The following is an 18,294-nucleotide window of genomic DNA, read 5'->3' as shown; positions in this document are numbered from 1 at the left end:
ACTTCCTCGACCTTTGCACATCCTACTATCCAAGTTGGACATGATTTCAACCTATCCTCCAACTTGTGGGGGGCTATCACACAACAATGATCATCAAGATACAAGTTAGTTAAACACTAACTTGATTTCAACACATTTTCAAATATAGGCAGTAGTTAATTTCTTCCTTGTGAAGCTTTCTAAATATGGAAAGTTATAGTTAGAAATTAGTTAAAGGAAAAATTATCATCTATGATCACCCATAACATATACCATAATATTTCACTCTAAATAAGTGTTGTACTCTTTTTTCACAAGGAAGAAGAATTATTCCCTTATCCATAATATTTAATTTTATTAAACTCGAATTTCTTGATACCTGATAATATTTCCCTCTACTTTTTTTTTATTAGTTAAAATGATTGATTATTGTGTGTTTAATGAAAATTGCTAAAACAATCTTCATGAAAACAATCATTATTTATCACTCTATTATTTGTTTCTGACTAACTAAGATGTTCATCATTTCACCCAACAATCAAAATAAAGACCACCTATTTTCAATTGATAACAGCTAGTCAAGATTAATACTAGTTACATAGTGTGTGTATATATATATATATATATATATATATATATATATATATATATATATATATATATATATATATATATATATATATATATATATATATATATATATATATATATATATATATATATATATATATATATATATATATATATATATATATATATATATATATATATATATATATATATATATATATATATATATATATATACTTTTTTTGTTGCTTAAGTTCAAGCTGAGAGAGTGCCATATAATTTAACTCATTCAAATCATAGAAAGAAATATGCATGCTCCTAAAATAATGATGTTTAATCTTAATTTATTCTTAGTTTAACCAGCACATCTTTGTTTGTCATCAATGTCCTTAGTCTTCTGATTCATTGAGTGGCAAATCTCTCTCTTCATAGTTTTTTAATTTCCTTTTCAGTCAAGTCTTTCGTTTGTTTGTTATATAGTCATTCGTATCTAGACAAGTCATGCTAACTATAGGAATACAAAACTGATAAATCAAAACAAATAGATCCAAATATCATGAAAATCGATGATGGAAGAACACATTGATACAAACTCAAGTGGAAACCGATAATTTATGGGAGAAATCAGCGGGGTGCCCGTGCCTCCTTGGAAACAATACCTATTACTATTATTTTATCAAATCTCTCACTGTGCACCTGCTTCTTTGCAGGTTTATTATTTTCACTCTTATCCATGCATAAACCCTACCCTCTTACCAAAGATATTTCCAAGAAAAGTAAACTTTGTTTAAAGTATTCTAACGTCTAGTGACTCACAATATCCTCTCCTACTTTTTGTTCCCATATACTCTCTTTCTATACTATTACTATTTGCTACTATATTATATATGTATATATCTATATATATGTATATATACAAGTACATGTTTTGTTTGTTTTATATGGGATTAGGGTTGGAATAGTCGAATATTAAAAAAATGCATGCTTCATGTGCCTCTGTGAGTGTATTCTCAGATAGAATCCTAGCATAAGGTAACAAGCTCTGGGAATGCTCATTCTTGTCTTTTTTTATTGAGTGTGTTATATATTTGTTTACCAAACCCAATGCCCTAGCTTTGTGGTTGTGGAAACTCTGTTTGGGATTTGAACATTTTTTGACTTTGACTAGACTTTTTCCATGTAATCCTGATTAACATTCTTTATATGATATATTGCTTTTAATTACAACGGTATTGTTTAGAAAAGTTATTCAAACTGTTGATAATACAAATGTAAATCTCACTCTTTTACTGAAGAAAAGCACAACCGAGACAAGAACTATAGTAGAAAACAAAATAGTACTAGTACATTTAATAAACTAAGATAATACTAGCCCTGCAGCATCTAAATAACTAGGACAGAAACAGAAGTGAAATCTGTAATGGAAAACAATATTTGAACAGCTTAGAATAGAATAGAATAGAATTTAGAACAATTCAAAACTGACTTGAAAAAGATGAGAGGTTGTTATGAATAATAACTTATAGTGGATGTCTATTTTTAGATTTTCATATTTTTATTTGTATTTATTAGTGAGTGGATTGTAAGTAATTTTTAATTATCTTTATCATTTATTTATCTATTTGTTGTAATAATGAGAAGAGAATAATAAAAGTTCAGATCCTAATGATTTTAATTTCTCCATTTTGAAGAAAAAAAATGGACCCTTTTAGAGTTGACCTTGGGATGTATGATCAGTTCCATAGGTTTGGATCTCTACCTCGTTGTTTTGCATTTTATTTTGTGACTTTGATCCCCAAGATTAAATCCTCATCTGTTTTGGGAGAGGTTAAGCCTATTTTTTTGTGGAATTGTTGTATAAACTAGTGGCTAAAGTTTTGGCTATTAGACTTGGATCAATGATGGATAAGTTCATTTTCCTTAATCAATCGGTGTTCCTCACGGGGGGTGTTAGTGGATGGCGTGATGGCAATCAATGAGATAGTTGACTTGGCCAAAAAATCTAAAAGAGCTTGTCTCATTCTTAAGGTTGACTATGAAAAAGGTGTATGATTCGGTTAGTTGGAACTTTTTGGATTATATACTTATCAAATTCGGTTTTAGTGAAAAGTGGATGTTCTAGACAAGAGCTTATGTTTTTTCTCGCAATCTTGAGGTGTTGATCAATGGGTGTCCTACTCAAGAAATCAGCATCCAAAGGGGTTTGAAACAAGTGGACCCTTTAGGTCCATTCCTTTTCCTCCTAGTGGTTGAGGGCCTTAGTGGTCTGATCGCTAAGGCTGAGGGATTGGTCTTTACTTTGTATTCAGAGTGGGAACATATGGATTGATGGTGTCTCATCTTCAGTATCGTGTTGATACCCTTCTGATAGATGATCATACTCTACAGAATTTATGGAGTAGTAAAGTTATCCTTAGAGGTTTTGAACAGGCTTTAGGGCTTCAATTGAATTTCTTTAAGAGTATTCTTATAGGTGTTAATGTAGATCATGTATTTCTTTCATCTACTAAAGGTTTCCTTCACTATGGAATAGACCTTCTTTATTTTTGGTATATTGGTATACCAGTAGGGGAGAACCCTCAACTTGGATCTACTTTGATCCCTTTAATAACTTGTTGGAAAAGAGACTTCATTATTAGAAGCATAAATATGTTAGTTTGGATGGTAGAGTTGTTCTCCTTAATTCAGTGCTTAATGTATCTCATTTTCTTCCTGTCTTTTTTTAAGATGCATGTAAAGGTTTGGAAGACTATTATTTAGTTACAAAGAAAATTGATTTGGGGTCGGTGAAGGGTGTTTCTAAGATTTCATGGAATAAGTGGGGAGATGTTTGTAAACCAAAGGATAAAGGTAGGTTAGGAGTGCAGGATCTTCACTTAGTTAATCTTCCCCTTTTGTCAAAGTGGATATGGAGACTACTTACAAGGGTCCTTGATCTTTAGAGGGGCATTCTAATTTCTAGATATGGAGCTTCAGTGACCTCCCCTCTTTATGGATGTAGGACTGAGGGTTTCTAGTCTACTTCTTCCTGGTGGAGAGGGGGTATCTCTTCTCGGATCTAAAGTGGAAGATAACTCAGATTGGTTTGTTGAGGGTGTATTTAGGAAAGTAGACACTACTATACAAAAAACACATTTAATTTCGGATGCGGAGGAGTTTTGATCTTGGTTAAGGAGGCAAGGTAACAAATGGCGCCATAAAAACTTGCCACTTTACTTCTTGGTTAACTCAATAACCGAGGGGATAGTTAAAAAGGTCATTGATTTGATCCCCAACAACAATATTTTTATATTTTCAAGCCTATATAGCACCACATACCTCTTGATTTCTGTCCCAAAACCGAGGGGAAAAAATATATTTAAAAAAACAAATTACATTGTTTACGCAGAATATTTAGTTACATTGTTTACACATAAATTAAAATACAATTTTTTAATATACATGTACAATTTTTTGACAAATCTGATTCATCATTGTCACTATTATTCTTGGAGAAGAATAAATCCAGATTTTGTTGCATATTCATTGCTTTTCAAGTTTAATGGTTTTGTACATAACATAAAAAATTGTTAAATACATAACATGAAATTTCATTTTAGTTAAAAGATAAGATATTACGTAAGAACACAAACCGGGATCCAAAGTTTTTTCTACACTTACAATTTATCTCAAAGAAAAAGGTTGCATACTCATTGCTTCTTTAATGGCAAGTTGTGGTGGTGTTCGCGTTCTTATTTGATGTAGAGGGTCTCAAGTTCTTTATTCAACACTTTCTAAAAAGGTTACACTACACTTTCAAGTTCTTTATTCAACAAATCCCTTTCTACTAATTCATTCTTGAAAGCGTAAAATTTGATGTTTTGAAAATTGAACAAATATGGAAGAAAGTTGAAGAAAACTAGAAGTATTGGAGAAATTTTAACAATAAGAAAACAAGAGATAAATGATGAGTTGCAGAATGCTAGAAAAACATTAATCAGTGTAAGATATGTTTCAAATATAACATAATTTTTCATATGATTATTTGTAAAATCAATTTAATAGGTTATATGTTCAAAGAGGGGTTAGTGAAATAAACAATTGACATTCGATATGATAAACTTAACACGATGGAACAAGATGAAATCTGCACAAAAAACATAATTTGAATATCAATACTCAAACTCAATAACAACAACAATAATAACATCAATAACTCAAACTCACTTATCTTTAGGTCAGGGTTCATTTTGGTCCCTTAATTTTAAAAAATACCATTTAGATCCCTCAATTATTCAAAGAGGTTCGCGTTTATCCTTACCGTCAAAGACATTAGTCAAATTCAATTGAAATGCAGAGATGGTGCGCACATGGATTAGTTTAAGATGACATGTAATTCATAAATATACAACACTCATTCACTCACTCAAATTTTTCAATGTTCTCTCAAACCTCACTCAATAGAACGATGATCACGAAGGTGATGAACGAAGAAAGCAGGAAGACAAGAAATTTATGAAGTGAAAAGATATATACAAGTATTCTGGTAACATTCTCTTTTCTTCTCGCCCAATTCTATTTTAGGGTTTTCTGGGTTTGCATTTTAGGGTTTTTTCTGGGTTTTCATTTTAATGTGTACGTCATGTTTTAGGGATTAATCAGGTTTTTCTGGGTTTTTATAGTTTGAGTTTTGTCATATATTTAGGGTTTTGTGTTACTGATTCAAAATGTTTTAATTTTTAGGTAAAATATGGATGAATTTGTTCATGTAGTTATACACCAGGGAGGTTTTCTTGAAGGTGGTGTTAACTCTAGTTATGAGGGATTAGTTGGTGAGGTGAAATGTGATGTAGATAAATGGAGCTATTTTGAGGTGTTAGGGATAATTAAATAACTGGGATATAAGGAATCTAGAATAGTACTATACAAGGACCCCACAATTGGTATGTTTACTTTGAGTATTGATAACGGCGCCCAAGAGATAGTTGATTTATGTAAGGTACATAAGCATGTCCATTTGTATGTACGATATTTAGTTTCTCAACCTGATTATTATGATGGTTTTGTGGAGGATGAGACCCAAATCATAGATAATGTTGTTTTTAATGTTGATGAAGAAGATGTCATTGGAAAACTGGTTGAGGAAGTTATCATTGGTAAAGAAGATGGTGTAACTGACTTGAATATGGCTGGTAATAAGGGTGTAGTTCCAATGACTGAGGTTGAGGTTGGAGGCATAAATGTTGATGTTATGCAACATGGAAAGAGAGTTTCAAATTTTGCATACCTATAATTGGACTTAATGGTTGTTTTTTGAAGGGCCTATATGGAGGACAAATATTGGCAGTCATAGGAAGAGATCCAAATGAACAAATGATTCCAAAAGCCTTTGCAGTTTTTAAAGGTGAAACAAAGGAAAGTATGTTTATAACGTTCATTGTATACCTGCTTGATATCTGAAATACTTTATGGTCTTTTCCGTTTTAAATTTGCAAGTTTGTTTCTCGGCATAACTTTGATTATCGATATTTCCAAAATAATCTCTTTCTCCTCCGGCTTAAGTCGACCTACAATTGGATGACCTTGTAGCTTGGTGTCCAGGGCATGATTATGTTTACCAGAAATGACAGAAAACTACTACGTATCATCCACCCTACATGATCCGCCCAATTTAAACAAACATTCACATTTTCTCAATCCGGTGTCATCATGTTTTAACTTCTTAATTTTTGAAACATATTTTCCACCTCTCTCGCATCTCATCGTTACAAATGACAACGTCAAACCCGAGTTTGCTAGCTTCCATTCGGACCCATTCACGCATATGTTGACGAGCATTAAAAAATTGATCATTTGTAAATTGTTGTCGAACATCTATCTGGACAACAATCATTTTAACATCGTCTTTCACCTCATCCGACTTAGCATCATCATTCTCCTTGTCTGAAACAGCTTTGGGAAACATGTCGGGGTGCACCATATCTAAAACGGGAAAAAACAGAAAATCTATTAAGAATTATGTTTCTGTAACAAACAGTTTCGAAAATGCACTTCCGAAATAATTTATGTGGGTTTCGAAAATGCATTTCCGAAGAGATGTAGTTTTTATCCAAAAATCAGCTTCAATGCTATGAAATGAGTAAAATTTACCTTAAGTTGCAGCTTTTTATGCTCTCTTTGACATGATAAAACATTTCAAACTTGGTTTGAAGACGAAAAATCGATTGACAGTGGATGAAGTTTTTGGAGGGTTTTGGTTATATGGTGAAATGAGGTGAATGAAATAGTTCATGCAACAAGGTGGTATAAAAAGAATATTTTCGAAAATACATCTCTGAAAATATCACTAAATGTTTAAATTTAACGTTCATGTGTAAACAGAGTGTTTCCGGAGATGCATTTCCAAAGAACATTTTGGAATTTTCAGAGTTTTTTTCACCCTTACAAGTTGTACAAAGAAATTCTCTTTAAAACATGTAACTAAATATAGTTCTTTAAAAAAAATTACAAAGTCACTCGGAAGTAGAACTTTTAAGCATCTAATTCGAAAGATATATACTTTTTAATCACTATTATAAACAAAATTTTATTTTATTTTTATTCATTCAACAACCAATGCATCTAAATTATATATGGACTTATATATGGACTAGATTCATCATTCTTCCATATTCCTATAATTCCCACTAGTGAGTGGATTGTTAGAGGTCTTTAATTAATTTCATGATTTACTTGTTTATTTTTGTTATGTAAAATAGAACTCATATTTTAGTGTAAAGATATATTTGTGAAAAGAGTAGTACAATTTTTTTTTCTATCTCATACTAATGTTTTCTTTCACTTTAGTTATAACAAATGTGTATATAAACTCTCCAAATTTTGTTTGTTCAATATGAGACTTGCCTTATTCAACTATATATACCCTCTCACACTCAACCATATTGGGTTTGGTGTATGAATAATGTAGTAGGCGGTCTAATGGACGAATTCAACTATATATACCTCTCTTCGAAGAAGACTAATACCAAATATCAAACCTAAAATATTTTCAAGTCAATACTTGAATCTATCCCAATACTATCAACAACTACGAGACGACCAATTACTCCCGACAGCTATCTACTAGAAATCAACAAAATAAACAGATAATACATATTAGCATAACTTGCACATACAAAGTACAAATACATTTGCAACCTTCACAGCTACCATAGCTGTCACTTGCAAGTTACAACCGCATTGCATATCAAAACAATCACATACCTCTGCTAAATTACATGAAAGCCAATCAATGAAAATAATGTCAAGCTAAACAAGTTGGGTTTGACCACCATTCATAATGACTGGTTCATATATTTTAAATACAGTTTCTCAACTAGCATAAGTATTTCTCACTGTGAAATTAGTTTACATTCGAACATATTGATATAGAGCATAATAATAAAAATGCTCCAATAATAATACATTTATTATTACATGCTGAGGACTAGGAAATTAGTCACACAGCAGCCAAGTGTCTTGGAGATGTGAGAGAACAAGATACACATAACTCCATGATCACTGAATATAGTACACACTATCCAATAATGAATTCTACTATACATGATGCAGAATTAAATTATACCATATCCAGTAGCTTTAGACTACCTGGACATTTACCAACCCATCTGCTGCATAAATATCAAATAATGGTAGCTAAAGGGGTTTCCTGGATTGTTGAATGTTTTCTTAAAAAGAATAGCATGGTACAATATTTTTCCTTTCATCGATGTGGAACACAAGCACATGTATACGATCCACCGTTTTTCCAAAAGGAACAAATTTAGAGAACCATAGGGTTGATTATATTCACATCTGCTACTTTTGATGTTTTAGAATGCTTGCTTACCACTGGCTCAATATCCAACCATTTCTGAATAAGTTTAAATACAGTTTTGTCTCGTAATAATCCTCGGTGATCAGCAGTAACTCCTACCCTTTCAACAGCTTCAAGTCCATCGGCCTGTGACATCAAAAGACAAATAGCATAGGGAATTATTATCAGTAGATAAATTTGGAACTACGATATTAAGGGAACATCAGATAGTTCAAAAAATATCAATCTATCTGGCCTATATCCATACAGCTGCAGAATGCATCAATCTTCAAAAGCCAGAAAATAATTTCCTTAAAAAGCTTAAAAATCCTAGAGTGACCTGTTTAACTACTTTAAACATCTTGATAAAAAAAATTACTCTTAACATTAAAATCGGGCATTATAGCCAAGTCCTAAGTAGTTATGATAAAATCAACCCTACCAATTAAGTATATGTACAAAATACAGAAAGATCAAAGTGAGCACCTTGGCAGATTCAACAGGAACTGATCCATCTCCATCAACATAAGAATATTGTGGCTGAAACCATAGAGAAATTTTTTAATTCAATGCACATATACATGAATAACACACATTGCAATTAGAAAGAAATGAGAGAGTTATGACATTCCAGGGATAAAACTAAAAGCAAATACACAGTCACTATATACAAAATATCTGACGCTTTCTCACTCTTTTCTAACTCACATTCTCATAGTCCCGCATAGGATGCCAAGCAGACACTATATGGCATGCATTATCTATTGCGAAAAGAACTTCTACTTATAGACCCACATAGGAAACTAATGAGCTCTGCGTGTGGGAGTTGTTTGAAATCTAAATCTAATTAAGACTTCTCTAAAAAGATACCAAATGGGGCAGCATCATTAAGCTTCTTTTTAAAGAATAAAGATATGAGAATCGTATAAGTAGTCTATATCGTTGGAGTCTAAGAAATTTAAGTGGCTCACCAATGTCTTGCATATTTCAGATAAGTCCTCAATTGGCGATTTTTCCGAACCATAGCTGCATTAGGCATGGACATCAGGACATGTCAGAAAAATATTGTAAGAACTGTTGAAAATCTAGCAGAGGATATTTCATCTGAAATCTCACGACAATGGACCCAGTGTATACCCCCCAAATGTCAGAAATAAAATTATCCTTATTTAAGGATGATGAGATAACCCTTCTTCCTTGGAGCAAAATCATGAAGAAAAAAAACTTTTTGAAATGTAATAAAGGAACAAGACAACACCAGCTAATCGAGAAAGTTCATAAAGTAAAGTATTGATTATTGATTATAAGCAGAAAAAATCTTAGACCAGAGCTGTAAGGTGGATAAACATCCCAATATCAGTTTTGTTAGATGATCCGGTTTCTACCAAACTTTCTCGTCTCTTATACAATATTAATTTGAAGAAATACTTGTTTTTCCAATAGCAGTTTAGTCACATACCAAACATCAAAAGGTGTTTCAAATGATGTTCCATAAATGTTATAGAAGCAGACTCCGTTTGGTAGTTTAGCGTTACTTATAACTTGACGAGTTCCAGTAGCCCATTTAAAGATAGTTGTATTAAAGGGCAGTGGTATTGATTTCCCGTTATACTTTAGCTGCAAAAAGAAAAAAGAAAAACATAAGTCCCACATGTGTCAATAAAATACTTAATAGAATTGTAATAATGCAAGCAAAATCAAAGGTTCACAGCATGTATAACCACACACATCACATTTATGAAACTAAAGAATAATTGAAATAAAATACCTCATTGTCCCTCAGTGCTCCTTCAAATACAGAGATACTCTGGGTTGGTCCATAAGATTCCAAATTGATATTTTCATTCCCATCCTTGTTCAGCTTTCGCCAAACTTTAATTTCTGGCTTCTTTTTCCATTTATAATCCGGATTTGCCAACATCTCATAGATTGATGGGCACTCAACTAGCTAATGTGATAGGATTATCTCAAAAAAATTAGTGATTTTAAAACAAGTTACACAAGGCATAAAAATCGCGACCATTCTCAAAGGAATGAGTTGAATGGTGACCAAGCTTTGTTTCTCAATCACATGAGGACGTGATCTGCATACAAAAGTGGATCACTATTAAATGCGCCCAAGAGGTTCATCAGTGTGGAGCCTTTCAATAACTTCGTTAGAAATTTCAAATGGGTCGTTGAAGGGAGGAGATCTCATAGTGCTATTCCGTCTTGTATGCAGATCATATCCACTAGTTCCAAGGGATTCAAGCCTGGTCCACGTCCAACTCATTCGAAGAGACAGTTGGATTGAACTGGATTGACCGCTTCCTAGGCAATGATAAATACTTTTGAAAGGGTATTGAAGATTATTGTCGCTTAAAGTATTATCATTTATCTTCACATTCAATTCAGACAATAACAGGCAAATTAACCAAGAACAAGAATGTACCAATTGATGAAAAGTCCACCTTGATACAAAAAAATAGCTTTTTAAGCCCTCAACAAATTCTAATCCAGTTAATAGAGAATCATTGATGCATCCTGGGGCTCCTGTTCACGTATAGTTCATATTCAAGCATAGATAGTGAAGAGTGTTAAAGCCCTTTTAAATTTGTGATTCAAACAAAACAAAAGATTAAACGTTTTTTAACTGGGTACGATTGGCACTATAAATCAACCAACTCTACAAATCTTGTTACCTTGGAAAGGGCAGGCCAAGGCAATCCACTTATTCACATATTTTGAAAATGCCTGCGAAGGAACAACATAAATAACAGCCGGTTCCGGTTTAATTTTCTTACCTATACATTGCAGAAATAGCACAAATTTTATAAATAGTGATGGAGAAAAACTATGCTCACATCTCTGCAAAGTGACATGAAACACAAGATCATAACCCCTCCCATGGAGTGTGAAATTATATTGACTTTTCTTCCACCAGAGGCTTTGTAAGCAGTTTCCAACTTCAGCTTAAGGCCATCCATTAACTTATCCATCCTATCAACAACGTCAAAATAAGCACCTAAGAACCCGTTTGGATCAAGTTTTCAATAAGCACTTAACCGAATGATGTTTATAAAACGACATTACCTATTGCTTTGTCTGAAATCATATCCGTATCCAAACAAAGTAGTTCCTTTAACATACCCACATCCAACAAGCATGTCAATCATGTCATGAAAATGATACACCTCTGTCAAATGCACACATTTTACAAACTGCAGCCACACATAACATAAAAGAAACATTTAATTTAATCATTAAAAAAAACAAATTTAAAAATCCAAATTAAATCGTTCAACACCGAAGATTAACATAATGAAGTGTCACAACTTTTAGGCGTTTAAATATTCATGATATCAATTAATAACAATCTAAATTATGCTCAAATATAGATATTCAATAAACTCTTAAAAAATAAATAGATATATGATTTAGTTTTGAGGTTTATTTATTACCCATGATGGATCTAGAATATCAATTGCATAGAGACCATGATCATCCTCCGGAACAACAAGTTCTGATTTCGTGTCTAACGCTTCAGTATAACCTGAAAATTGATGTTAATTTAACGTGAGAAATGAGTGAATGATCATCGTAAGTAGAGTATCGTAGTAGTAAGTGTAGTAGTACCTGTTTTGGGATTGTAAATTGACCAAATCTTCTTTCGGAACTCTAAGTCAGCGAGGAAGATTCTGACCCAAACACGGGTGGTTAATCCGAATTTCTTGGGCTTTGATTGGAGAATGGAGCCACCCATGCCTGATACGAGTAGAACCGGATCACGATCCGCTAGTGGTGGTTGTTCGGATGTTTCGACGCCGAAACACGGACACAAACCCATAGCGGTGGTGAGGGAGTCGTTAGTTAGCTGTACCAACCAGACTCACTAGCTCGTAATGTTACTCTTCTTTTTGACTGTTTGAGCTGGGATGCAACTACCAACACCTATTTATAATAATACTAATAATAATAATTATTATTATTATAATAATATGCTTTTCAATTTTTATTTGGACATCTTGAGTATGCACAGGTATGGAAGAAAATATTTGGATAGACTGGAACATGACATTTGATTTTACACACAACTAATTACAATTTTTTATTAATTAAAAAATAAAAATAAAATAAATGATATAATGAACCACAACGGTATTGAAGTATACGGGGTGTGGGACACCTGCATATTGTTGTTATTATTATTGATTGGTTTGGTTGGTGGAGTTACTTTAGGGATGATGATGGTACTGGCCTTTTACTTGTCCGAAACGGAACGAGTGATTTTGTTGTGTTGTTTGTTTCTATGAGGCGCAATTTCCGTTCAATTGTCAATTGGAATTTGTATAGTAAAGGACTAACATGTGCTTGCTTGATTGAACAGCATACCTGCTAATTGTGCATGTGTGCCCTCCTTATTTATTCATCTGCTCTCTACCATGGGAGCCACGAGTCCAAAAATTAACGATATCATAAATATGGAAATTTTTTGACCTTCAAATATGTCTTTGGCACTTCTAAAATGTCAATATTAAACCTTTTATTAGAGGATTATTTCAGTTGTCTTTTTATTTCATAATAATCCTTTTAGTAAGTTTGTATATGCACATTTAGATCTTTTTTTTCTTCATTTTGTTAATTTGTTTTAGTTTGAAAATATTTAAAACAAACAAGAATATCAAATTCTTATTTTACATTCAAACTAAGTACAAAGTATAAAAAGAAATTATAATCATGTATCAATATATATGAGGTATAGTTATTATATATATATATATATATATATATATATATATATATATATATATATATATATATATATATATATATATATATATATATATATATATATATATATATATATATATATATATATATATCATTTTAAAAATCCTAATCTCGGATTTTCAGAAGAATCTTTTGAGCTATATTTTCATTATCATCATAGAGACGTTTCTAGAACTATGTATAAGTGTCATATAAAAGAATCTTTCTAAAATGACACTAAGCAACTTAATTTCGATATTTTTTGAATATATTTATAGTAACTGATATTTTATTCAAAATTACAATAAAATGGAAAATAAATATGAATGTTTACAATCTCTGTTGTCTCATGTTAACACAATGGAATTGTCTTAGACTTAAGCGTCTTAGTATGATTCAAGGTAGTTGTCTTAAGTTTTAACTAAGATCTTGTCTCCTCCACAACACACTCGCACTGCATACTAGTATAGGTCTCGTGCAAGATCTCATTCTTTTTCTCGAGCAACATATCGTTCTCAAGTTGAGACTCAGGTTCAAACTCAAGCTTAGGCAGAAGCATTGACTGACTCAATCACTTACTTCAGCAGCTATGGTGCATTTAATCTATTAGTGTTGTCTTTTTATGTTGATCATGTTATTCTTTGTATATAGAACAGAAATATGAATTTTTAATTAATTTTAATGTATCAGATATATGATTAAACATATTATGTACATAATTTATTTATTTTGCAATTTTGTGACACGCTAAAATGGGATAGTCTTGGTTAAAAGATATATACACTGGAGCAATTGGATGAAACATGGTTTCAAGATATATTGACAACATCTAATCTGAAAGATGTTGCATCGACTAAATATACTAATATAGACAATGGATTGTTGTCATTATTTATTTAGAGATTGCACTTTGAGACATCACAATTTCATCCATCTATTGGTGAGATGATCCCTAAGACAATGTGTCATGTCTATTCCACCTATTTATCGGTGACTGGCTATTGGACTATAATATAATTCATATGGTGGAGGCAGTTGACTTGTTGATTGATAAGTTAGAGGATGATCATGGAAAGGTTAAAAAAGATATTTTGCTGACATTAGAATGTCATGGAAGGTTTAAATGACTCGAGACATTAGTCTGTTTGATAAGACATATACTTGTTAGTTTATAACGTATAGCTTATAACTTATAAGTTTAAATGACAATTTAGATCCGTTTGGTAACGATTTTTTCATCACGGATTTATAGCTTATTTTGCTAGTTTATAGATTATTTTTCATATGTTACTTCAGATTGTATTTTAACTTATAGTTTACAGGTTATATTTTTTCTTTCTTTTTTATCTTTATTATTTTAACAAAAATTGATTTTTGTCTTTTCTAATTTATTTTAATTTAAAATGAAATATTTATGTATTAAATGTCTTATGTCATTTTACATTTATAAGTTAGTTGAGCTGCTAGTTTTACCAAACAATTTAATTAATTTATCAACTATCAATCTCAACAACCGTTATTTTCACCAAACAAACTCATTAGATACCATTTTATTTGACATCTACATTGACTCATCACGACGATGAAGAGCACAAAGTATATCACTTACTTTGTCTTTGAATGTGTGGGTTGGACATAACTCAATCCTATAAAAATAATTTGTTGGGTAAAAATTGTCCCTATTTATAAACTCATATTCAAATCATATATTATCTATGGAGGATTCTTAGCACTTTGAGTGGTTGAGACTTATTTTCTTATGTTAGGATGCTAGAATAAGAATCCTAACAAAGCTAATAAACAGCTGTAAATTCTACACTAAGAAGACAAATAAAATAAACTAAGAAAATTAAAGACTTTTTTCATTTCATTGATATCTCAAATGTGTCAAAGACACTACATTATATAACATTCATAATGGATAATAAAACTAATAGCATAAATACTATTAGAGCTCAATAATAATAATACTAATAAATACTATTATACTATCTATAAGAGTGTATTTGATGTGGTATGTAGATAAAATAATTCACAAAGATAGACATTATCCATGAGTTTTTTTGGGGAGATGTGTGACAAGATAATTGGTTGCAAACTCTTGTCTCTTTTAGACAATATTCGAAAGCTAAGTATTTTGAAATAATTTCTAAATAAATTTTTTAATACTTTTATTGTGATCTATTTTTAAATCTGGATACCACAATATTTTTCGTCTTTTGCTCAATGGAAAGTTTACACTTACTACAATGAAGAGTTTATCCTAGCTTGCATGATATCTCCAACTACGGAGCATTCTATTAGTGACTCATATAGGTAACTCTATATGACATATTAGTGAATTATATATGTTTCTCTCTTTACACCGATCATTATGTATGTATTTATTCACAATACAGTTTAATAATACTATTTACATACGATGTGTTAAATTTTCAATAATTTAATTAAGAAACAATGCAGCCACGTGTTATCTGCTGCCGGAAACTTCTCGTATAAGATCAAGAAGATATAAGTATCTACACAGCATATTCTTTAGTTCATATTATCATTCAGCGCACGGCGCTTGAGTCAGACTATGACATGTTATATAATTTATTGTCCATGTAATCAAACATCTATGATACTCTATTAAAGAATGTCTTTAAATAAGGGTAATGTTATCAAGTGTTCTCGAAATATCGGTTAAGAGATTAAAAATGTAAGTTGAATATTGTTTAATTTAATAAGTTAAAAAGTTAATTTTTTATCTAAATTTTGTGTATTCAATATATTAAAAACATAAATAATTAATTTTTCTAAAAAATATTAATTGTATTCAATACATTATATCTAGAATATTTTTTTTATTTAAAATGGTTAACTAATATTTCGAAGACACTCGTTAAAATGACCCTTTAAAATTTAAATAATATAAAGTTAAATTCGAATTCAAGTGTACTGATTTTAGCACATCTTGTACACTCAATTTAATGTCTCCTTTCTTACTTTTCTAAAAAAAATATTATATTCAAAATGTGTATAAAAAGATTTAATTACTTTATTTTTTATGGAAAAAATTTAAAAATATATCTTTTACTATTACAAAAAATTAGATGAATGGTCTCACAAAAGGATTTAGTATTTATCTTTTTTGTTAAGAGTGTACGTTTTTAGGTACAATAAACTTAGTAGAGTGTTTTTTACAAGCAATCTAATTTATTTCATTCCACAACTAATTTTCAATATAAGAAAAAATTAAATTAATAAAGTTGCGCTTAGTTTAAGAATTGACTGTTTTAGCTAATAAGTGAGCTACTGAATTTGTTTGTCACTTAACAAACTTTACCTTAAAGTTGAGATAAATATACACTGTATTTGTTTGTGATAAATATATTCCCTTCTTCATTTTCTCTTCCTCTCTTCCTCATTTCTCATTCTTCCTCTCTTCTCTCATAGTGTATTTCTCTCTTCCTCTTCTCATTCTCTTACTCTTCTCATTCCATTCTCACACCATTTTTGAAGGTATTGATTTATTTAGTTTATTTATATTTTATATTTTATATTTAGTTTATTTATAATTTGTATTGATTTATAATTCTAACTTATTTTAATTTTTTTATTCAAGATTTTGAAGATTGGAGGAGATATTATAAGAATTGTACTTGAAGATTGGAGGAGATTAGAAGATTGAGGTATTTTTATAATTTTAAATCTGATATTTTGAAGTATATTTTTGTGTTATATTTGTGTTAATAGATAAATATTATATTTTTTCTGTAATATTTGGATATATTAATTAGATTATTGAATATTATTAGGTTAATGTAGTATGTAATATTTGTGATAATTGTATGTTTTTTCTGGAATTTTTGTGATATATTAATGTAGTATGTAATATTTGTGATAATAGATAAATTGTATGTTTTTTATAGAATTTTTGTGATATAAATTGTAGGTTATGTAGTAATTTATGGTAAATAGGTATATTTATGTTTTTTAATAAAACATATTATGTTTTTTATTAAAACAGATTTTGTTTAATAGAGATAATTTGTTTAGTTTATGGTAATATATATATTTTTAATCGAAATATAATTTAGTAAAAAAGAATATAATTTAGTAAATCGAAACATATTTTGAAATTTATAATATTTAGATATGTTATATTTTTTGGTAAATAGATATAATATTATTAAACATAATTTATATATGTAATTTTTATATATTATTAAGGGTTAAATATGTTAGAGGTCCCTATAAATATGCCAACTTTCAATTTTAGTCCCTACAAAATTTTTCTTCAAATAATGGTCCTCGCAAAATTTTCCGTCCCAATTTTTGGTCCCTCCCGTTAGATTCCACTAACGGAGGCTTACGTGGCCTGCCATGTGTCACGCCACGTCAGTTAAAGTTAACCCTAAAGAAAAAGAGATATATTGCGGGGGTTTTAAACCCCCTTTAAATAACTTTAAAACAATACTTTTTCACAAAAATAGAATAATAATTGTCAAACGTTCCCTATCTTTTGAAGATGGAGTTTTGTTGCTGAAGCGCTCAGGGCATGCACACACTTGAAGAAGCTTGGTAGAAGAAACTATATGAAAAGGATGCTAAGATTAGATAACAGGAAATAATTATTTTGGCTTATTAGATAAAGAAGAATAAGAGAAAATGGTATGTGCAAGTGCTATTGTGGCTCTGTTGCTTTGTACTGAATACAAGTGCCGCGGAGATATATTGTTTCCACCAGTGAGCACCATGAGCTTAATTAAAATAGGCACATATGACCCATCTTGTTATAAACATTTATACTAGTGGATGTCCATCCCTCTTCTTATTCTTCATCTTCCTATTCCACTTTAATGTACTTAATTTTCTACCTTCCTTGGGTCCTATAAATAAGACTCATGTTACAATGTAAAGTTCACCTTTGAGAAGAATATAATACAATGTTGCTTGTTCTCTTCTCTTCCTATCTTTTGATCTCTATATAGTTCCATTTAGTTTATAATACGTTATCAGCACGACGCTCTCAGGTATGATTTGGAGGAGATTATTTTTTTATGATATTCAGTAATTTTATAATCATATTAGGACATTTAACATTTTGTAATTTTATTGTTCGATAATTTTATTGTAATTTTATGGTTAAGATTATGTAATTTTATTGTAATTTTATT

At 30.6% G+C, this 18,294-nt stretch overlaps 1 protein-coding gene and 1 long non-coding RNA gene across 2 annotated transcripts; one reads left to right on the top strand and one right to left on the bottom strand.

The window, feature by feature from the left end:
* Window positions 1-7,930: 7,930 nt before the first annotated feature.
* Window positions 7,931-12,316, bottom strand: LOC131609717 (phospholipase A(1) LCAT3-like). The gene is made up of 11 exons (XM_058881504.1): window positions 11,999-12,316; window positions 11,824-11,915; window positions 11,456-11,583; window positions 11,227-11,362; window positions 11,065-11,116; window positions 10,815-10,915; window positions 10,152-10,331; window positions 9,843-10,000; window positions 9,355-9,409; window positions 8,870-8,923; window positions 7,931-8,530 (listed from the first exon to the last, which is right to left on the bottom strand). The coding sequence occupies exons 1-11, from the start codon at window positions 12,207-12,209 to the stop codon at window positions 8,351-8,353; spliced, it is 1,347 nt and encodes a 448-aa protein (XP_058737487.1). The 5' UTR covers window positions 12,210-12,316; the 3' UTR covers window positions 7,931-8,350.
* A 4,193-nt stretch (window positions 12,317-16,509) lies between these two features.
* On the top strand, window positions 16,510-18,059 carry LOC131612184 (uncharacterized). The gene is made up of 3 exons (XR_009287313.1): window positions 16,510-16,636; window positions 16,740-16,806; window positions 17,646-18,059. It is a non-coding gene; the product is annotated as an uncharacterized LOC131612184 (long non-coding RNA).
* Window positions 18,060-18,294: the final 235 nt, after the last annotated feature.

Source organism: Vicia villosa, linkage group LG6 (genome assembly GCF_029867415.1).
Source record: "Vicia villosa cultivar HV-30 ecotype Madison, WI linkage group LG6, Vvil1.0, whole genome shotgun sequence".
Classification (NCBI taxonomy): Eukaryota; Viridiplantae; Streptophyta; class Magnoliopsida; order Fabales; family Fabaceae; genus Vicia; species Vicia villosa.
The sequence above is the reverse complement of the archived record's forward strand: the minus strand, read 5'-3'. Positions and strand labels throughout refer to the sequence as shown.